Source organism: Rhinopithecus bieti, unplaced genomic scaffold (assembly GCF_001698545.2).
Source record: "Rhinopithecus bieti isolate Rb0 unplaced genomic scaffold, ASM169854v2 scaffold_19708, whole genome shotgun sequence".
NCBI classification, from domain to species: domain Eukaryota; kingdom Metazoa; phylum Chordata; class Mammalia; order Primates; family Cercopithecidae; genus Rhinopithecus; species Rhinopithecus bieti.
Genome location: NW_016810765.1, coordinates 2693080 through 2712005, shown reverse-complemented (window position 1 = coordinate 2712005; position 18926 = coordinate 2693080). Strand labels below are relative to the sequence as shown.

The window sequence follows — 18926 nt, the reverse complement described above, 5'->3', positions numbered from 1 at the left end:
AANNTAAAAAAAAAAAAACTGATTTAAGCCCCCCCACCCCCCCCAAAAAAGAAGAGCCTAGTTAGAATAGCCCTAAGATAGGGAAAGATAACTGAATCCAGTAGCCTTCTCTTGATGTCCAAGATTCTATAGTCAAGAAGGACAGAATCAGTATTCAAACTTGGATTTTCTGTCGGGCTTGGCTCCCTTTGGTCTGTGTCATGCTATGGCAACTTTTTAAAAAATCACGGTAGCTATGCAGTAGAAAAATCAACAATGTGGGGTTATACTTTCCTGCTGGAGCTGATGGATTAACACTAAAAATAATTTGTGTTTGTTGAGTTTTTTAATTAAAAAATTATAGTTAGCATTTAAAGTAAGATGGAGCATTCTGGTTTGAAAAGCAAGTAGGTATGCTGAATTGCATCCGTTAAAAAAAAAAAAAAAAAGGCTGGGGAAAATATCTGGTTACATATACTAAAACCTGTCAAAACACAAAAGCAAAACAAACAAAAACTCCGAAACAAAATGTATCTACCTTAAAAAATAGTGCACTTACATGGTTTTGGAGTGAGCAGCTCCTATCTTTTTAAATAAAAGATTTATTATATTTACCCTGGCATCCTCCGGGGTCTTGAAGTTAATTATTTTTCCAAACTCTCTGGCATGAAATACAGACTTCACTCGTTCCTATAAACAGAATACATAAATTCATTAAAAAGAAAATCTGGTTGTAAAAATCCATAAAGAAATGCCACAGGCCAGGCACGGTGGCTCACACCTGTAATCCCAGCACTTTGGGAGGCTGAGGTGGGCAGATCATGAGGTCAGGAGATCGAGATCATCCCGGCTAACACGGTGAAACCCTGTCTCTACTAAAGATACAAAAAATTAGCCGGGCGAGGTGGCGGGCGCCTGTAGTCCCAGCTACTCGGGAGACTGAGGCAGGAGAAAGGCGTGAACCCAGGAGGCAGAGCTTGCAGTGAGCTGGTATCGCGCCACTGCACTCCAGCCTGGGCGACAGAGTGAGACTGCATCTCAAAAAAAAAGAAAGAAATGCCACAAAGCTTTATTACTGCATGCCTAAAGTATTCATCTACACAAATCATGCACTTTAAAAAAGACAAGAATGAAGAACCAAGAAGAATCAAAACCAATAGAAAAAAAGACTACATTCTATTAATAACACAACCATTATCACTAAACCTAAGTTAAAAAGCTTAAGGTGATATTTCAATTGCTAAAGCCATAAAGGGTTGACATAAAGGATGGGAAGGAGGTAAGTCGGGGAGTAGTGCCACTGTTATTCCTTTCCAAACAATTTCTTACACATTTGTTATCTGGCCATAGAATCATGAGTGAATCCAGCTTAAAAATATACACACATGCGTGTGTATGCATACATACGTAAACACATATGTTGTATGTGTGCATGTATGTACTTCTGCCATTTTAATCCAGTCATACAGTAAGAATACAGTTTAGAATCAAAGAGATCAGGTCGGGCCCTAGATGATTTTCCTCCACTGTTTATGCTCCATTGGTATTATATTTAGTATTGGTAGTGGGGGATGGGGACTGTCTCAGAGCAGATATTACGCATTTCAGGGACAAACAGAAGTGAAACTATTGAGGACAAGGATGATGTTTTCCTCTGTATGTATGGGTAAGGTCATAGAGAGGCAAAGTGAGGGTTTTACTAGTCTAACATCTTCTATAAGTAACTCAACTATCCATGCAAATATGGACACTAGAAGAAATTAGCTTCTTCTAATTTAAAAAAAAAGGATAAGGCTGGGCGCAGTGGCTCATGTCTATAATCACAGCACTTTGGGAGGCTGAGGCAGGCAGATCACTTGGGCCCAGGAATTCAAGACCAGACTGGCCAACCTGGTGAAACACCATCTGTACTAAAAATATAAAAATTAGTCTGGCATGGTGGCACATGCCTGTAGTCCCAGCTACTCAGGAGGCTGAGGCAGGAGAATCGCTTGAATTCGGGAGGTGGAGGTTGCAGTGAGCCAAGAGCGCCACTGTGCTCCAGCCTGGGCGACAGGGCAAGGGACTGTCTCAAAAAACAGAATGATTGCAGAACTGTAGATATGAGGTCTCATGAAGAGGTGGAAGGGGAAGAAATCAAAGAGATAAGATAAAGTATTAATGTTAAAAAGGGAAAAATAAAAAGCCAGGAAAGCAATATGGACTGGAGTACAGGCTAATAGCCACTACCCATTATTTCATATGTGGGAAGGTGGGGTTCTGTTACTGAACATACAACGAGGGCCCAGGAATGTTATTGTCAGTGCAATAGCACAGAAAGCACAGTTTTTCTTGGCTTAGTTTTTTTTTTTTCTTTAAGCCTGGGTAAGACAGCAGATATTAAAGGAAAACCATACCAAGAGAAGGTGACATCTATAAAAGAGGTAGAGCATTGTACAAATAAAAAAGACGATTTCAAAGCATTATTTTCAGTTCCAAGTTTTCAACAAAGAAATCTATTCAACATACCTTTGCTTCAATGCGCAATCTTCTCCCATGAACAATGAATGGCTCTTTGGTAAACTCATCAAAGCTATACTGCCACTCACACGTGAGCTGTCCAAATGTTCCCTTTGTTACAAACAATACACCACTGCAAAAACAAAAACAAAAAAAACAGAATTCACTTTAAAATTGAGGCACTTATAGCCGATAAAAACAGGATACGAATGAATCTCAAGTGCAAATGCAATATTCATCAACATAGACTATATTCTATATTCTTAATGAATTTAAAAGAACTGAGGGGCTGGGCGCACAGGCTCATGCCTGTAATCCCAGCACTTTGGGAGGCTGAGGCGGACAAATCACAATGTCAGGAGATCGAGACCAGCCTGGCTAACACGGTGAAACCCCGTCTCTACCAAAATACAAAAAATTAGCCGGGCACGGTGGCGGGAGCCTGTAGTCCCAGCTACTCGGGAGGCTGAGGCAAGAGAATGGAGAACGGCGTGAACCCAGGAGGCAGAGCTTGCAGTGAGCTGAGATCGCACCACTGCACTTGAGCCTGGGCGACAGAGAAAGACTCTGCCAAAAAAAAAAAAAAAAAAAAAAGAAAAATAAAAAAATAAAATAAAAGAACTGAAACCATAAAGTGTGTTCTCGGATCCTAACAGAACTAAACTAGAAACCAAAACAAAAAGATAACAATAGCATTTACAAACGCTTAAAAGTAATGCTTCCAAATAATCCAGGGGTCAAAGAATCTCAAAAGAAATTAGAAAATATTTTGAACAGAATGAGAATGAAAATACAACATAAAATTTGTGGGATGCAGCTCACATAATGCTCAATGGGAAATTTATAGCACAACATATTTAGAAAAACTGAAGCACTTATAAAATCAAATATGTAAGGCATGTCATAAGAAACAGGATACATTTACAGAACCAATTATCAGCCAGTATTTAGAGAAACTTTCATATAATTAATGCATAAGAATAAACACTTTCATTTCTAAGGCTCCATGTAACGTATTTCCCAACTACATCAGAAAGAAGCTTTTCTAACCATGTTGAACAGAATCATCATACTGAGGGCCTTGGGATGTTCACAAGTAAAATCAAGTCCCATTACTGCCAATTTTAGAGGAAGACTTCAAAAGCATCATTCTAATTTTAAATAAATTCTTGTTTTCCCATTTTGAAGAAAGAAACCAAGAAACGAAAATACCTTCTGTCTATAAGAAGTCTATTTAATCCCTCCTTCAAATGTCTTTCTTCTTAGTTTTTCTTTCTGATTGAAACATCAGTAGTAGGTGCAACCAGAGGTTTCTATTAGATTGAGTTAAAGAAACATCTGGCTCCTGGCTAGGATGGAAAAGGAGAAAGCTAGCCAGGATTTATCTCTCTCACTTCCATCTTCTGTCCCTGTTCCCCTCCTTTACCAATCCTGGATTACAGGAGCTGATGGAGCAAACCCAGTGGTGCTCCAGGACATCTCCAACCATGTGAAAAATCACAGACAACTGGCCAATGTAGTAGCTATTCCCAGTCCTCATTCAAAGATCCTTTTATCCTCAAACCCGAAACTTGGAAAGGGAATCCCAAGTATAACCATCATGTTTTATTCAACTACAACTAATTCACTTCCCTTACTCTGTCAAGGCACTGTGGCCTCATCTAAAGGAGGTCCACTGCATTGAGGAAAAAAAAAAAAAAAAAAAAAAAAAAACTTGTTGCAAGATTTGGAACCAAACTTTGCAATTGATTTTGCTTAATGCTGATTAGTTACCTTTCCTTTAGTCAATGGGAAAGTGAGTTACCAAAACATGATGGAAAATTTTATGAGCAAAATGATTGCTGAAGCAATGTCTGCAATTACAAAAGTCTAGAAACAAGTTACAGGTAAATTAGTACATACTCCTAAATAAATATTAGGCAGGAATTTACAAATTAAGAAAGATCTCCATATGTTGACATGTAATAACCTTCAAAATATAGATCTCAAGTGAAAAAACTAAGTACATAATGCTATGTGTAAGAGACTTTCATCTGCATTAAAATATGTGTGTATGTCTACCTGTAGAGGCATAGACTATTTCAAGAAGGATACAAAGGAAACAAAAAATGGGCTGCCTCTTGGAAGGGAACAGAGGTACTAATATCGGGTGGAATGAAGACTTACTTTTTACAGGTATAACTTCTAATATTGTGGAAGTTTTCCACTTGGTGTTACTTTTTAAATAAGAAAATTAAAATAGGGCTATACATTTTAGATTCAGAAATTGAGATTACAACATTAAAAGTGACTGCTTCGTAGTCACCTTGAACCAACACAATGTTCATGTAACTTTACCTTTCAATAGTGAACAAAACCATAGACTGACAATTCATTTCTCTTTAGTTCTAACTTCTCCCCACTGACCGTATTTTCACTCTCCACCACCCAGAGACTGCCATCTTACTAATGCACTTGCTCATTCCTTCCCTAGTTTAACAATGACTCCTGCACACTTGCCCCTCTGAGGCTAATGCCACTGTGTATTTTTGCATGTACCCCTCCACTGTCTATTTGAAGAAGTTGCTGTAGTATCCACCTAAAATTTTATCTGCTTCTACCAGTATATCCACTTACGTTAATCTATATGTATTCTAACAAACAGATACTATCAGAGGACTGCTGACTTCTGGGATAACCTAAAATTGTACACTTCTTCAGTGAGGAGAAAGCTTACTTTTAAGAGGACAGTTTTATGGAATTTCTGCATCCGTTTGAATTGGTTGAAAAAAATACTAAAATATTTGTGTCTGTGCATGACTGTGTTTATCTGTATGCATGCACAAAGCTATGCAGGACATTTATGTAACGTTTAGGGAGTTAGGCTTGTGGAGCAAGAGGACCCAAGAATCACTGTGACTATATGGAACAAAAGATGAATAACAGATCTTCACCGCATGGGTGGCTGCCAGTTAAACCCTTAGTGAATTACATAAGAGAAAGAAAGGAAGTTACCATCTGGTTATCATTAGCATATCTGTCTTATTGATCATGACGTGGGTAAAATATTTGTATTTTGCAAATCTTCCATTTTCCATGACCTAAAAGAAAAAGGTGAGAGACAATGAGAAAATTGATAATATTCCTACTGTAATGCAAACAATGCCTTATAGTCCTCTAAAAACCATTTCTCAATGGGGCAAACCATGAACATACAGAAAACAGATTTCATTATTTGTAAAATCATTGCTGTTTCCTTTTTAAAAGCATTTACTTGCACTACTTTATTTAAGATTACTCGGTTGCAGCAATGCCAACCTATACTGCTAGACTTTTAGAAGCTAATGTTATCTTACAAAGTTTAGATTCAATCTAATGAGGTATTTAACTATTACAGTGACTTTATATTGGAAAATATATTAGTATTTAATAATATTTGTACAAAAACACATGTAAATACTAACACATATATAAACATATGCATCACATAAATTACTTATTAGCTTCTGCCTTGCCCTAGAAATTCCGTATATATCTTACAAACATGCTTTTCTTTGTCCATCTCACAACTCAATAAAAAATAAAGAGCAGAGAGTTTCTGGACAAACAGGGACCCCAAGGCTTACTTAGCCTTTGAAACAATCTTTATTTTCAAGACTGTTGAAACACTGTATATCCATGACACTGTTTATTAACAACTGTTTGCTTCAAAAATGTAAATATAATCATATGAAGGAAATAGAGTTATCATTTTAAATACTATTTTCAGTAATATTTGCTCTGAGGATGGAGTTACTTCAGCTATTTAAAGTATATAGCAGGCTAGCCTACTATTTTTACAGGCAAGGCAAGCAATGTAATTATGACTAAGATCCCTTGAGAAGAGGCATGTTATGAATTTAGCCAAAATGTGAAAAACCATGAAGAAATCCAAGAGAGGATATAAAGGTTTTAGAAAATTGTGTTCCATGAAGCTGTACCAAAAAACTAAAGTGATTCAGCTTAGAAGAAAGCTAAGAAGTAACTTCATGATGATCTTGGTATAAAAAATTGATAGTTTTCATTTTATCTGAGAAAGAAGTTAAAAGAAAACTAAAATAGCAGGATGAATCATACAGATTAATTGCATGGAAGAAGTTTCTAAATTCAATGATTATAAAATATTGAGGAAAAGAATGTCTTTACTATATACTGTAGTAGGTAGGGCAAATAAACACAAATACTTTGTATTACAAATGAAAAAGGGACATAAATACAGATTCAGAAAAAAATTAAGATGAATTACAGTAGTTCCCCCTTATCTGCAGGGGGATATGTTCCTGGACCTCCAGTGGGTACCTGAAACCACAGACAGCACTGAGCCCTACATATATTCTATGGTTTTCCTATATATACATACCTATGATAAAGTTTAATTTATAAATTAGGCACAATAAGAGATTAATGACCAATAATAAAATAGAACAATTATACTGTAATAAAAGGTATGTGAAGGTATATTTCTGAAATTTTCTATTTAATATTTTCAAACCATGGTTGGCCAAGGGTAACTGAAACTGCAGAAAGCAATTGTGGATATGATAGGACTACTGTATTAGATAATTTATAAATTATGCAAGTAATTTTGAAAACTTAGATGAAATGAACTATGTTTTAAGAAATATAAATTATTAAGAGGAAGAAGCATCATGAGTAGAAATTATTTGTGAATGACAGTACATTTGGAAAAGCCAAGCACACAAAACCCAGTAATCAATTTGGAAATGGAAGAGAAAGAAACCCTGTTTACAAGGGTAATAAAAAAGATAAATATTTATACATAAGTTTAATAAATAATGTGCAGAATATAGGTGATAAAAGCCATACCACTGTATTCAGGGGAGTAAAAGAAATTTTGAAAATGGAAATCCATATCTTATTCTTGGACATAAAAAATTATCATAATAAAGATGTTATTGACTCCTAATACACACACACACACACACACACACACACACACACACACACACACTCTTCATGTGATCCCAAGATGGTGGTTTTTGGAGCACGGGGTAAGAGGTAAGAAGTGATTTGTCAAAATTATACTAAAACTTATCTAGGAAAAATATGTGGTAATATACAGTAAATTATGAAAGAAGAACGAGAAGAGCTACTCTAGCAGACATTAATGCAATTTATAAAGCTGCAGGAGTGAAACAGTTTGGTGCTGGTAAAGTATATGCAGACATATCAAAGGAAAGAATACAGATTGCAGAAACTGACCATATGCATATAGGACATTATAAAATCCTATCCAATTACAGAAATTTATTAAATCAAGACAGCACTTCAAATCAGTGGGTAAATACATGCATTATCAAATAAATGGTGTTTTAAGTAACTCACTGGCTAAAGCTGTATCCTTCTCTCTATATATCAATCAATTCTACATGGATCCATGATTTAATATACAAAATGACTATAAAAGTACTAGAAAAAGTAACATTTTAATAATCTTGAAGTGGGAAAGGCCAAAATATAACAGTCCATAAAACACAACATAAAAAATTGGTAAGTACATAGAACTTAACCACTACTAATGGCAAAACGATAAGCAAATAAACAGTAATTAAGTAAAATAACACAAAACTCAAAGGACAATTTGGGAAAATATTTGTCAATACAGAGAGAGAGAGTCCATTTCAAAATAGACAATTACAGCAATTTGAAGAAACTGACAGAAAATAATGAGTAAAGCAATAGAAAAATGTGTGAAGAATATGAACAGGTAGTTCAGCAAAAAACAAACAATACCTGACTGATAAACATGAGAAAATATTCACTATAACTCAAAATCAGGAAAATGCAAATCAATTAAACATACCATCTGAGTTAGCAATTCCACTGCTAGAATTTATCTTAGGCAAAAGTATGCCAAAATAGACATATAAGAATATTCACAGCAATACTGTATTAAAAGTACAAAATCTAAATATTCATTAATAGGGTATTAGTTAAATTCATGTACAGTCATATAATGGGGCATTATGAAGTCATAAAAAAGAAAAATGACCTGTGCATACTGACATAGATGTATAAGATTATAGTAAATAAAATTATATTACAAAAGAGAATGTATAGAATGAAAAGTAGAAATGCATACATGTACATATACTTGTACATACATAAGAAACTTCTAGAAGGTACACATCAATCTATTAACAGCACTGATCTCTGGGCTTTTGAAGCATAATGGTGGAGGTAGAAGTTAAGCTTTTTTTTTTTAATTTTACATTCTTTTATTGTTTCAGTTTTTTGATATCTGAAAAGAAACTGGCTTACAAAGATTCATTTTCTTTTGTTCCATGTGGCCAAGTTTAAAAATCAAAAATACAAATGTTGACCTCCTCAAGAATACCACAGCTAATAGAATTCAAGAGCCTACATGCACCATTAATAGATCCTAACCTTCAAATAATTTAAAAGCTATGGTTTATTCCAAGTACCTAACTTTTATTTCCATATTATGCTAAGTTTGGGCATTGTAATTAAGCCTACCTCTCATCACTTTCTACTTTTCAGACCCAACTTAAATCAAATCTAATCTGTGCATATAAGCAGTTAAACCAGTTTCGACAGTCACAACAGCATCTGGTATAAATAAGAAATAAAAAAAAGTCCAAAGAAAGTAATTCATATAATGCTTTCCATCCAAAACCTTAAATGTAACACTTGAAAGATGAATGAGCTTTATGGTCATAGTAGTCTGCTTTGAAACATAATCAACTGTATTCTTTGTTATTAGAGTGACTGTATTTGAATAAATGTCAAAGATAACTCATCACACAGCAAAATCTTGCTGCTCAGTGTTCATTATAAACAAGACAATACGGAATAAGAACATTATAAACAGGATCCAAAACTTTGAAACTGAATCCACAGAAGTTATGGGAGAGAACATCACACTGTAAAAAGTCTACAAATGTCACGCTGTAGTCACAAATTCCTGCCTGACTTTATAAATGCATTATATATTAAGCTTTAGAATTCTCAAAACATCATTTTTTTAGGTGAAAAAAACCGAGAATTTTAGACCTGAAAAACTCCTATTGTTCATCCAAACCAATCCCTTCCTTTTACACACAAACTGAGGATCAGTAAGTCTCTAATGAATCTTCTAAATCTAAATTTTCACCATCTTGTGTAATTAGGTAAGAGGACATCTAAGTGACTTGCTTGGCAAAGTTGCAAAACTGGGCTCAGAAAACTGGATTCTTCACTTCTAATTCCAGTGCATTTCATGATACCAAACATATCATGATGTTTCCTCCTTATGGTATCATACTTTCCTCATGGTACCGCAAAAAATGTCTTTGATATCCTGGATACTGATAGTTGCCGAGGTAGGCTGCTAATTTTTTCCAGGTCAACAGTATTCAAATAATTTAGTATCAAAAATCCTATCTTCCTCCATCCCAAACAGATGCTAGGTATAAATGGTTCTACTAAAATAATTTGATAGCCTTTAAAATAAAGGAAGAATTAGCAAAATCAGGTTTAGGAATTATCATGTAGGGTCTTTACATAAAGATGAAGATTTGGCTGAAATATGAAAGAATTAACAATGCCAGTACTTTAGACATGTTAGCCTCATTTATACGCTTAAATGTGAAAGCAAAAACTTTTTTTGCCTTATTCATTAGGAAGTATATATATAAATTACCTATCATCGTTTAAGAATTACTGAAAGAAATACACAAAAACACAGTGGAAACTGCATTCATTATATACAATTGTCAGAATCTATAGGTAATAATTAAAATATATGTTTACTGGTAAACACGTCCTTTTGCATTTAGCAAAGATGAGTACATAAACCATACTTTATTAGACATAAATAAATTCAAACCAAATTAATGATACATTTGGAAACATAAAGAAAGTGGAACTTGAAGGACACAGCCATGGCAACAGAGACATTTCTAACACTCCCAAATCATCCAAATGTTATGGAGAAACAGAATCCCTTAACAAAAATACTTCTGAAAAATGCAAAATATGAAAAGATTAAAAATAGGAATAAATCACTAAAATAAAAGGCCTTAAGTCCCAAAGACTGTGTTAATCATTAATGGGAAATATATTTAAGAAGATTTGTTAAAGGACAAGAACATGTTCAGCAAAATAAAAAACCCAAATCTAATCAATATCTGACTCATTTGGAAGACAAGTGTTGCAAAGAGGTATGAGTTTTAAAAATATGTAGCAAAATGGGGATTAAAACATGAAATTCGGCCAGCCATGGTGGCTCACGCCTGTAATCCCAGCACTTTGGGAGGCTGAAGCGGGCAAATCCCCTGAGGCCAGGAGTTTGAGACCAGCCTGGCCAAGATGGTGAGACCCCGTCTCCACTAAAAATACACAAAATTAGCTGGGTGTGGTGGCAGGTGCCTGTAATCCCAGCTACTTGGGAGGCTGAGGCTGGCAGAATCATTTGAACCCAGGAGGCAGAGGTTGCAGTGGGCTGAGATCACACCATTGCACTCTAGCCTGGGCAACAGAGTGAGATTCCATCACAAAAACAAAAAATAAAAAACAAAAAAAAATGAAATTCATCTAGATGAAAGATAAAAATGAATACTACCTAGCAAGAAAATACACTAGATAACAAATAAATGGCTTTATAGACTGGTTAATTTGAGGGTTCAGGAGAGGAGTGGGAAAGAGGAAGCATTTATGAATAGATTCTACTTAAAATTTAAGCTTATTTCTAAAACCAACAAAATTCAGGAAGTTAATTGTAAAATGGTAAATACTGCCATTTTAAAACTAAGAAGTAAATAGATAAATTGTTCAAAACAATCTTATCTTTAGAGAAAACTTAGTCAATAAGTATAACTTCCTTAGAGTTATATGATGAATGTTTAGGGATGAAGAAAGTTTTACTAATTCACTTCAAACCTCAGACTTAAGTGCCATGGCCAGGAAAAAGAAGGCATTCAAGCGAGCTTCATAATCAAATATGGTAGAAATTTATGACATCAAAACTTAATGATTTCATATCCTTGAATGAGAATAAATATAAACAAGAATAAAGAAGTGACACATAGCTTACCTTGTGAGGTAAGTTGGTTTTCAAAAAATAAAATCTTATTGATTATATCGTCAGATCTCAAGAGCAACCAGTACTTATTTTATCCCTCATACCTTCATCTTCTCTCATGCTAATATGCTATCTTGACTGTCAGCAAAACCAAAGGTATAGACTATACTGACAGCTTAGACACGGCAGGAAAGCTGAGCATAACCTTTGACATAAAATCAACTGAAAGAAACTACTATATCTTAAGAGATATGAATTGTGGTCATCAACTGTACAACCAAAAGCCTGGAGAAGGAAAAGAACTATGCTCACGAAATAGTTATGTGTACTGACAACAGCAGACCATCAATTAATGTACTTAATATATTCTAGGAGAAGGGCCAGAGTGGGTGCATCAAGGGTAATGTAGGTGCACAGTAACAAAAGTCTCACTAAAGCAGTTCAGCAGAACCTCTACCGGATCAACATTTATGGGTCCACCATATTATACATCCCTGGAAGCAGCAGTAACATTTCTTTTAAAATACTGTATAATTCAGTGCAGTTCAAATCACTGAGGTTTTACTGTTTCAACTGCTTGCCAATTAGTATGTGGAAAACTGTCACAGTATTTTAACTACTCTATTAACCTTGAAAGGAAAAAAATATTCTTTTAAAATTCTTAAAATCTATTCTTTTAAATTCTTAAAATCTACTCTTAAATAAAATAGATTCTTTTATCTTGGTAAAGAGGAGAAAAATGAGGAATTTATATAATGATGACTAAGAACTTGCATAAACTGGTATTTATCTGGAGTAATAAAAATATAATGAGTTATTATTAGGCACCATGCTAATAATTACTGGCATATCTAATTTTATTATACTCCACTTTATTGTATTTCCCAGATATTGTGTTTTTTACAAATTGAAGGTTTATGGAAACTCTGCATCAAGCAAGTCTACAGGCACCATTCGTCCAGCAGCATGTACTCATTTCTTGTCTCTATGTCACATTTTGGTAATTCTTACAATAAATTTCAAACTTTTTTTATCATGATTGTATCTGTTATGGTGATCTGTAATCACTGATCTTTGATACTCCTATTTTATAGTCCTGTTTGAAGTGCCATAAACTACACCCATAGTGAACTTAATCTATAAATATGTGTGTTCTGACTGCCCCACCGATTGGACGTTTCCCAAATCCTCTGCCTCTCCTTGAGTCTATTACCCGAGTAACAATATTGAAATTAGGCCAATTAACAGCCCTACAATGACCCTTAGGTGTTAAAGTGAAATGAAGAGTTATATGTTCATCACTTTAAATCAAAAGCTAGAAACGACCAAGCTTAGTGAGAAAGGCATGTCAAAAGCTGAGAGAGGCTGAAAGGTAGTACCTCTTGTACCAAACAGCCAATTTTGAATGCAAAGGGAAAGTTCTTGAAGGGAAGTATTATGAAAGCATTACTCCAGTGAACACAAGAATTGTAAGAAAGCAAAACAGCCTGATTGCTGATACGGAGAAAGTTTTAGTGGTCTGGACAGAAGATAAACCAGCCACATTTCTTCAAGCCAAAGTCTAATCCAGAGCAAGGCCCTAACTCTCTTCAATTATATGAAGGCTGAGAGAGGTGAGGAAACTGCAGAAGAAAAGTTGAAGCTAGCAGAGGTTGGTTCATGAGGCTTAAGGAAAGAATTCATCTACATAACACAAAAAGCACAAGGTGAAGCAGCAAGTGCTGATGGAGCAGCTGCAGCAGGTTATCCAGAAGATCTAGTTAAGATCACTGATGACAGTGGCTTCACTAAACTACAGATTTTCAACATAGATGAGACAGACTTCTATTGAAAGATGCTATCCAGGACTTTCATAGCTAGAGAGGTCAATGCCTGGCTTCAAAGCTTCAAAGGACATTTGGATTCTTTTTTTAGGGGCTAGTGAAGCTGGTGACTTCATTTTCTTTAGAGACATGGTCTTGCTATATTGCCCAACCTGGACTCGAACTTCTGGGCTCAAAGGATCCTCTTGCCTCAGCCTCCCAAATAGCTGGGACAACAGGTGGGTGCTACCATGCCTGCTGCAGTTGGTGACTTTAAGTTGAAGCCAACGTTCCATTCCAAAAATCCTAGGGCCCTGGCCAGGTGAGGTGGCTCACGTGTGTAATTCCAGGACTTTGGGAGGCCATGGCGGGTGGATCACTTGAGCATAAGAGTTCAGGACTAGCTTAGGCAACATGGTGAAACCCCATCTCTACAAAAAATTTAAAAAAAAAAGACAGTTGTGGTGGCACATGCCTGTAGTCTCAGCTACTCAAGAGGCTGAGGTGTGAGGATCAACTAAGCCTGGGAGTTTGAGGCTGCAGTGAGCCAAGACCGTATCATTGCACTCCAGCCTGGGAGACAGAGCAAGACTCTATCTAAAAAATAAATAAATAAATAAATAAATAAATAAATAAATAAATAAAGTGCCAGGTGTGGTGGCTCATGCCTGTAATCCCAGCACTTTGGGAGGCCGAGGTGGGTTGATCACCTGAGGTCAGGAGATTGTCACCAGGCTGGCCAACATGGTGAAACCCCATCTCTACTAAAAATACAAAAACTAGCCCATGTGGTGGCAGGCGCCTATAATCCCAGCTACTCAGGAGGCCCAGACAGGAGAACTGCTTGAACCCAGGAGGTGCAGGTTGCAGTGAGCCGAGATTGCACCATTGCACTCCACCTGGGCGACAAAGCAAGACTCTGTCTCAAAAGAAAAAAAAAGAAAGAAAGAGAAAAAAGAAAAAAATCCTAGGGTCCTTAAGAATTACACTAGAGCTATTCTGCCTATGCTGTATAAATGCAACAACAAAGCCCAGATGACAGCACATTTGTTTACAGCATGGTTTACTGAATATTTTAAGCCCACTGTTGAGAGCTATCACTCAGAAAAGTATTACAGCTCATTGACCGTGCACCTAGTCACTCAAGAGCTCTGATGAAGATATACAAGATTAATGTCATTTTCATGCCTGCTAACACAACCATCCATGCTACAGCCCCCATGGATCAAACAGTAATTTCAACTTCCAAGCCTTATTATTTAAGAAATACATTTTGTAAGGCTATAGCTGCCACGGGGAGTGATTCTTCTGATGGATCTGGTCAAAGTAAATTGAAAACTTATGGAAAGGATTCACTATTCTAGGTGCCATTAAAAACATCTGTGATTCACAAGACGTGGTCAAAATATCAATAGTAACAGGAGTTTGGAAAAAGTGGATTCCAGCCATCATGGATGACTTTGAGGGTTCAAGACTTCAGTGGAGGAAGCAATTACAGATATGGTGCAAATAGCAAGGGGATTAGAAGTGCAGCATGAGGAGGTAACTGAATTGTTACAATCTCATGATACAACTTGAACAAATGAGAAACTGCTTCTTACGGATGAGCAAAGAAAATGGCTTCTTGAGATGGAATCTATTCTCGGGGAAGATTTTATGATTGTTTAAATGACAACAAAGGATTTAGATTATTCCATAAAAATAACTGATAAAGCAGCAGTAGGGTTTGAGAGGGCTGACTCCAATTTTGAAAGAAGTTCTATTGTGGGTAAAATGCTATCAAACAGCATCAAATACTACAGATAAATCTTTCGTGAAAGGAAGAGTCAATCAATGTGGCAAACTTCATCTTAAGATATTACCACAGCTACCCTGACCATCAGGAATCCCTATCCTAATCAGTCAGCAACCATCAACATCAGGCATGCAAAAAGGTGGACTCACTGAATGCTTCAGATGATCATCAGGATTTTTTTTTTTAGCAATTATGTATTTTTAAATTTATATATATTTTAATGACATAATGTTATTGCATACATAATAGCCTACATTATAAACATAATTTTTATATGCACTGGAGAACAAATATATTCATGTGACTTGCTTTGTTGCCGTATTTGCTTTATTCTGGTGGTCTGGAACTGAACTTGCAGTATCTCTGAGCTATGACTGTACATACATTACCTCATTTGTTCTAACACTAGCAACACCACCAAGATAGGCACTACAATTATCTCTATTTTACAACCTGGAAACTGAGGTCAGATAAACATAATAAAAAATAATAACTCTAGTAAAAGAAAAAGGCTACAATTGAACTCAGGTTTACTTGGCTCCAGAATCCAGGCCCTTAGCCACAGGGTATTGCTATATCTCAAAATAATTTTTATTAACAAAATGAATTAGCACAGAAGACCTATATATATTCCAGTAGACTCAGTGGGATCTCATTTTAACAGTTCATTGGTATATGGATTTAGATATCTCACAAACTGTATCATGTCTCTTGCAGTGCTTCTAGTTCATGTAATACCTAGGGATCATTATCTCTGTGGAAGAGGGGTCCTATCTTAGGTGTCATTGATTCCTAATGTTCTTTAGAGCCTTGCATATAGCAGCTGCACAACAAACAGGAACGAGACTGTGAAGATCTGACATTACAGGGTTGGCCTCTAACGTGGCATGTGTTTTATGCCCCATAAAGCTCACTACAATTATAAGTTCGTGAGAGATGAGCAAGAACCTTCAATACTCTCTTCAGGTCTGTAACTCTACTATCTACAAGAGTGTCTGAATACATAATAAACAGAAGTATAACAAAGACTTATAGAACACATGAATACATGGCATTAAATCTTTTCTTTGTATTCATATAAACTATGTTACCAAATAAAGCCAGCAAAAATTCAAATATATATATATCTATATATAATGAATATAGATATCTATATATGAATATAGATATATATATATGACCATACATTTTATTCTTTTGGCAACTTATTCCAGAAAGATTAACTTTACATGAAATGTTCAGTCTCCCACATTTGTATTCCAACACTGCATCTTCACAAGATCTCTAACTCAAACTACTTTAGACTTGAAGTATCACAGAAATGTCTAAATGTATATTTCTTTACAGTGCTTCTGTAGGGTTCTTTAGAGTGATAAATTTTCACCGAAAAATTATCATTACAATTCATTAGAGTCATCATTAGAAGTGACTAGGTTATCAATTTCATTTGAATTTAAAACGAAAGATTCTTAACCGACAAAAACAAACAGAACACCAAAAAACACGGTGCTTCCTTTAACAGATGACATTAAATTTTGTTTTCAGATGAGCGAAGAGGCCTCTAATTTGATTTTGCGTAACTGTTTCATTTGGCAAGTGAATGTATCCTTTCACAGAACATTTGGCCAACAAAAAATAGACTTTTCATAACGTATACTAGTTTTCTAACAATGTTGTTACAGCACCCATGTACACACACACAAATATTTCTGAATGAGCTTTACTAAACTCACCTTATGCTGAGAATCTTTGTGTCTATCCAAGGTAACTAGGGTAAGTTACTAGGTAGAGCTCTATCACATCAGTAGAGAAATCATGAGTTGAGTCCTGTATCAGAATTTAGCAACTTTAGCTTAACAAAGGCTGCAGACCTTCTGGCTAATACTTACTGCACTTTTAGCTGTATTGACAGATCTTTGGTTAAAAAGATGTAAGACTCAAATTGAACCTACCTGGGCTTAACATTTGAGGATTTCTTTTAATGTTATAATGTATTGAATTTTCTATTACAGTAGCATTTATCCTTTCTTAATATATTTACAAATTTAAGGGATGCAATGATGACAAACTGAAAGATCTAGAAATCAAATTCATCTCACTTAAGTTCTTGAATTTAAAAAAGAGAATTAGGCCAGGTGCAGTGGCTCGTGTCTATAAACCCAGCTACTTGGGAGGCCAAGGTGAGAGGATCACTTGAGCTCAGGAGTTTAAGGCTGCAGTGAGCTATGACTGCAGCACTGCACTCCAGCTTGGGCGACAGTGAGACCTTGTCTCAACAACAAATAACAACAACAAAAAGAGAGGGACAGGCCGGGGGTGGGGGGGGGTTGGGGGCGGTGGAAAATGAATCAATTTTACACTTGAGATGAAAGAAAAAACCTGAACCTCCACGTAGTGGAACATCGCCACCAGAGAAATACATAAATTTTAAAAAAAAATTTTTTTTCAAAATCTTAATTCAAAATTATTTTTATATTAACACTTGGGGAAGGTTCTAAGTGGGGTCGTTGTTTTTCTGTACTCTGATTTTGACTCTACTGGGTCCAAATATAGTGGTACATACTATTAAATGTTCAACATTATAGCGGCCTTTGAAAATAAATGTGACAAAGTCTCTCCAAGAGATTCACTGCTAAACTAGTAAGGTATGATAATTGTTCCAAATATCATGGAAATCTTTTCCATGGAATCTGCTTTATTTGAGATGCTAAGTGAATTCTAATTTGCGCGAATAACAAACACAATTTGGCTCTCTTCAGTGTTCTCATCCCTTTCAGAAGTATCCTTCTGGAGAGGAAGAGCTATAAAATGAAGAGTGAAGTCCAATAGCCTTTGTCTCCTAGTTCTTGTCCACTTACTCAAATTTTCAGATGAAGCCAGGAAGTGTTCGGCACTACTCTGGTGATCTGACTGCTATAGTAAGCCCTTTCTTCCCGATTAGTAGTCATTCTCCTCCTGAAGTAAAGGGAAAGACCACGTCGGCTGAAGGCAGTTATCTTCCAATTGCTATTAAGGCAGTGTCTGAAGCTAATTATAAACATCTGTAATTTCTGAAAGAAAAGAAATATACAAGACACAAAAACAGCCTCTCTTCTGTAACAACTTACATGACGGCAGTTACAGTATTTCTGTAAAGGATTCAAAGACAACATAGATAAATTCAAAAATACCTGAAATGTTTAAGAACACACTATACTACACCCACAGGACAACTCAGCTGTCAACATTCAGACACAATGAAGGACACAGGAATTATACACACACATACCCAGGCATACACATTTTAAAAGATTTATTTAAAGGGAGGAAACATTTTTTAAAAAGTATGGAGTCAAAAGGTAGAAATGTTTAACGAAAAAGAAAAAAGCTTCTATATCAGGTATACAAACAAAAAGCCCAGAGCAATGGATAACATCTGAAATCCCAACACTTTGGGAGGCTGAAGTGGTAGGATCGCTTGAGCTCAGGAGTTCAAGGCCAGCCCGGGCCACACAGCAAGACCCTGTCTCTACAAAACATTTTTAAAAATTAGCCTGGCATCGTGGTGCATGCCTGTAGTCCCAGCTACTTGGGAGGGTGAAGCAGGAGGACTACTTGGGTCCAGAGTTTGAGGATACAGTGAACTTATTCAAGCCACTGCACTCCAACATGGGGAACAGAGTGAAACTGTCTCAAACAAACAAACAAACAAAAAAACAGTTCTGCTTGCTCTTTACGTGCTCCATAAATAAAGGCTAGGTTTCCCAACTGGGGATATTTCTAGGAGCGGTATGCTTTTTTAATCTTTAGA

General features: G+C 35.9%; 1 protein-coding gene across 1 annotated transcript in view; it reads right to left on the bottom strand.

The window, feature by feature from the left end:
- Nucleotides 1-18926, bottom strand: part of VPS13A (vacuolar protein sorting 13 homolog A) — a 255836-nt gene that overhangs the window by 11300 nt on the left and 225610 nt on the right. The window contains 3 exon segments of the mRNA XM_017892695.1: nucleotides 595-669; nucleotides 2488-2611; nucleotides 5473-5558. Coding sequence (XP_017748184.1) covers nucleotides 595-669; nucleotides 2488-2611; nucleotides 5473-5558 — 285 coding nt within the window.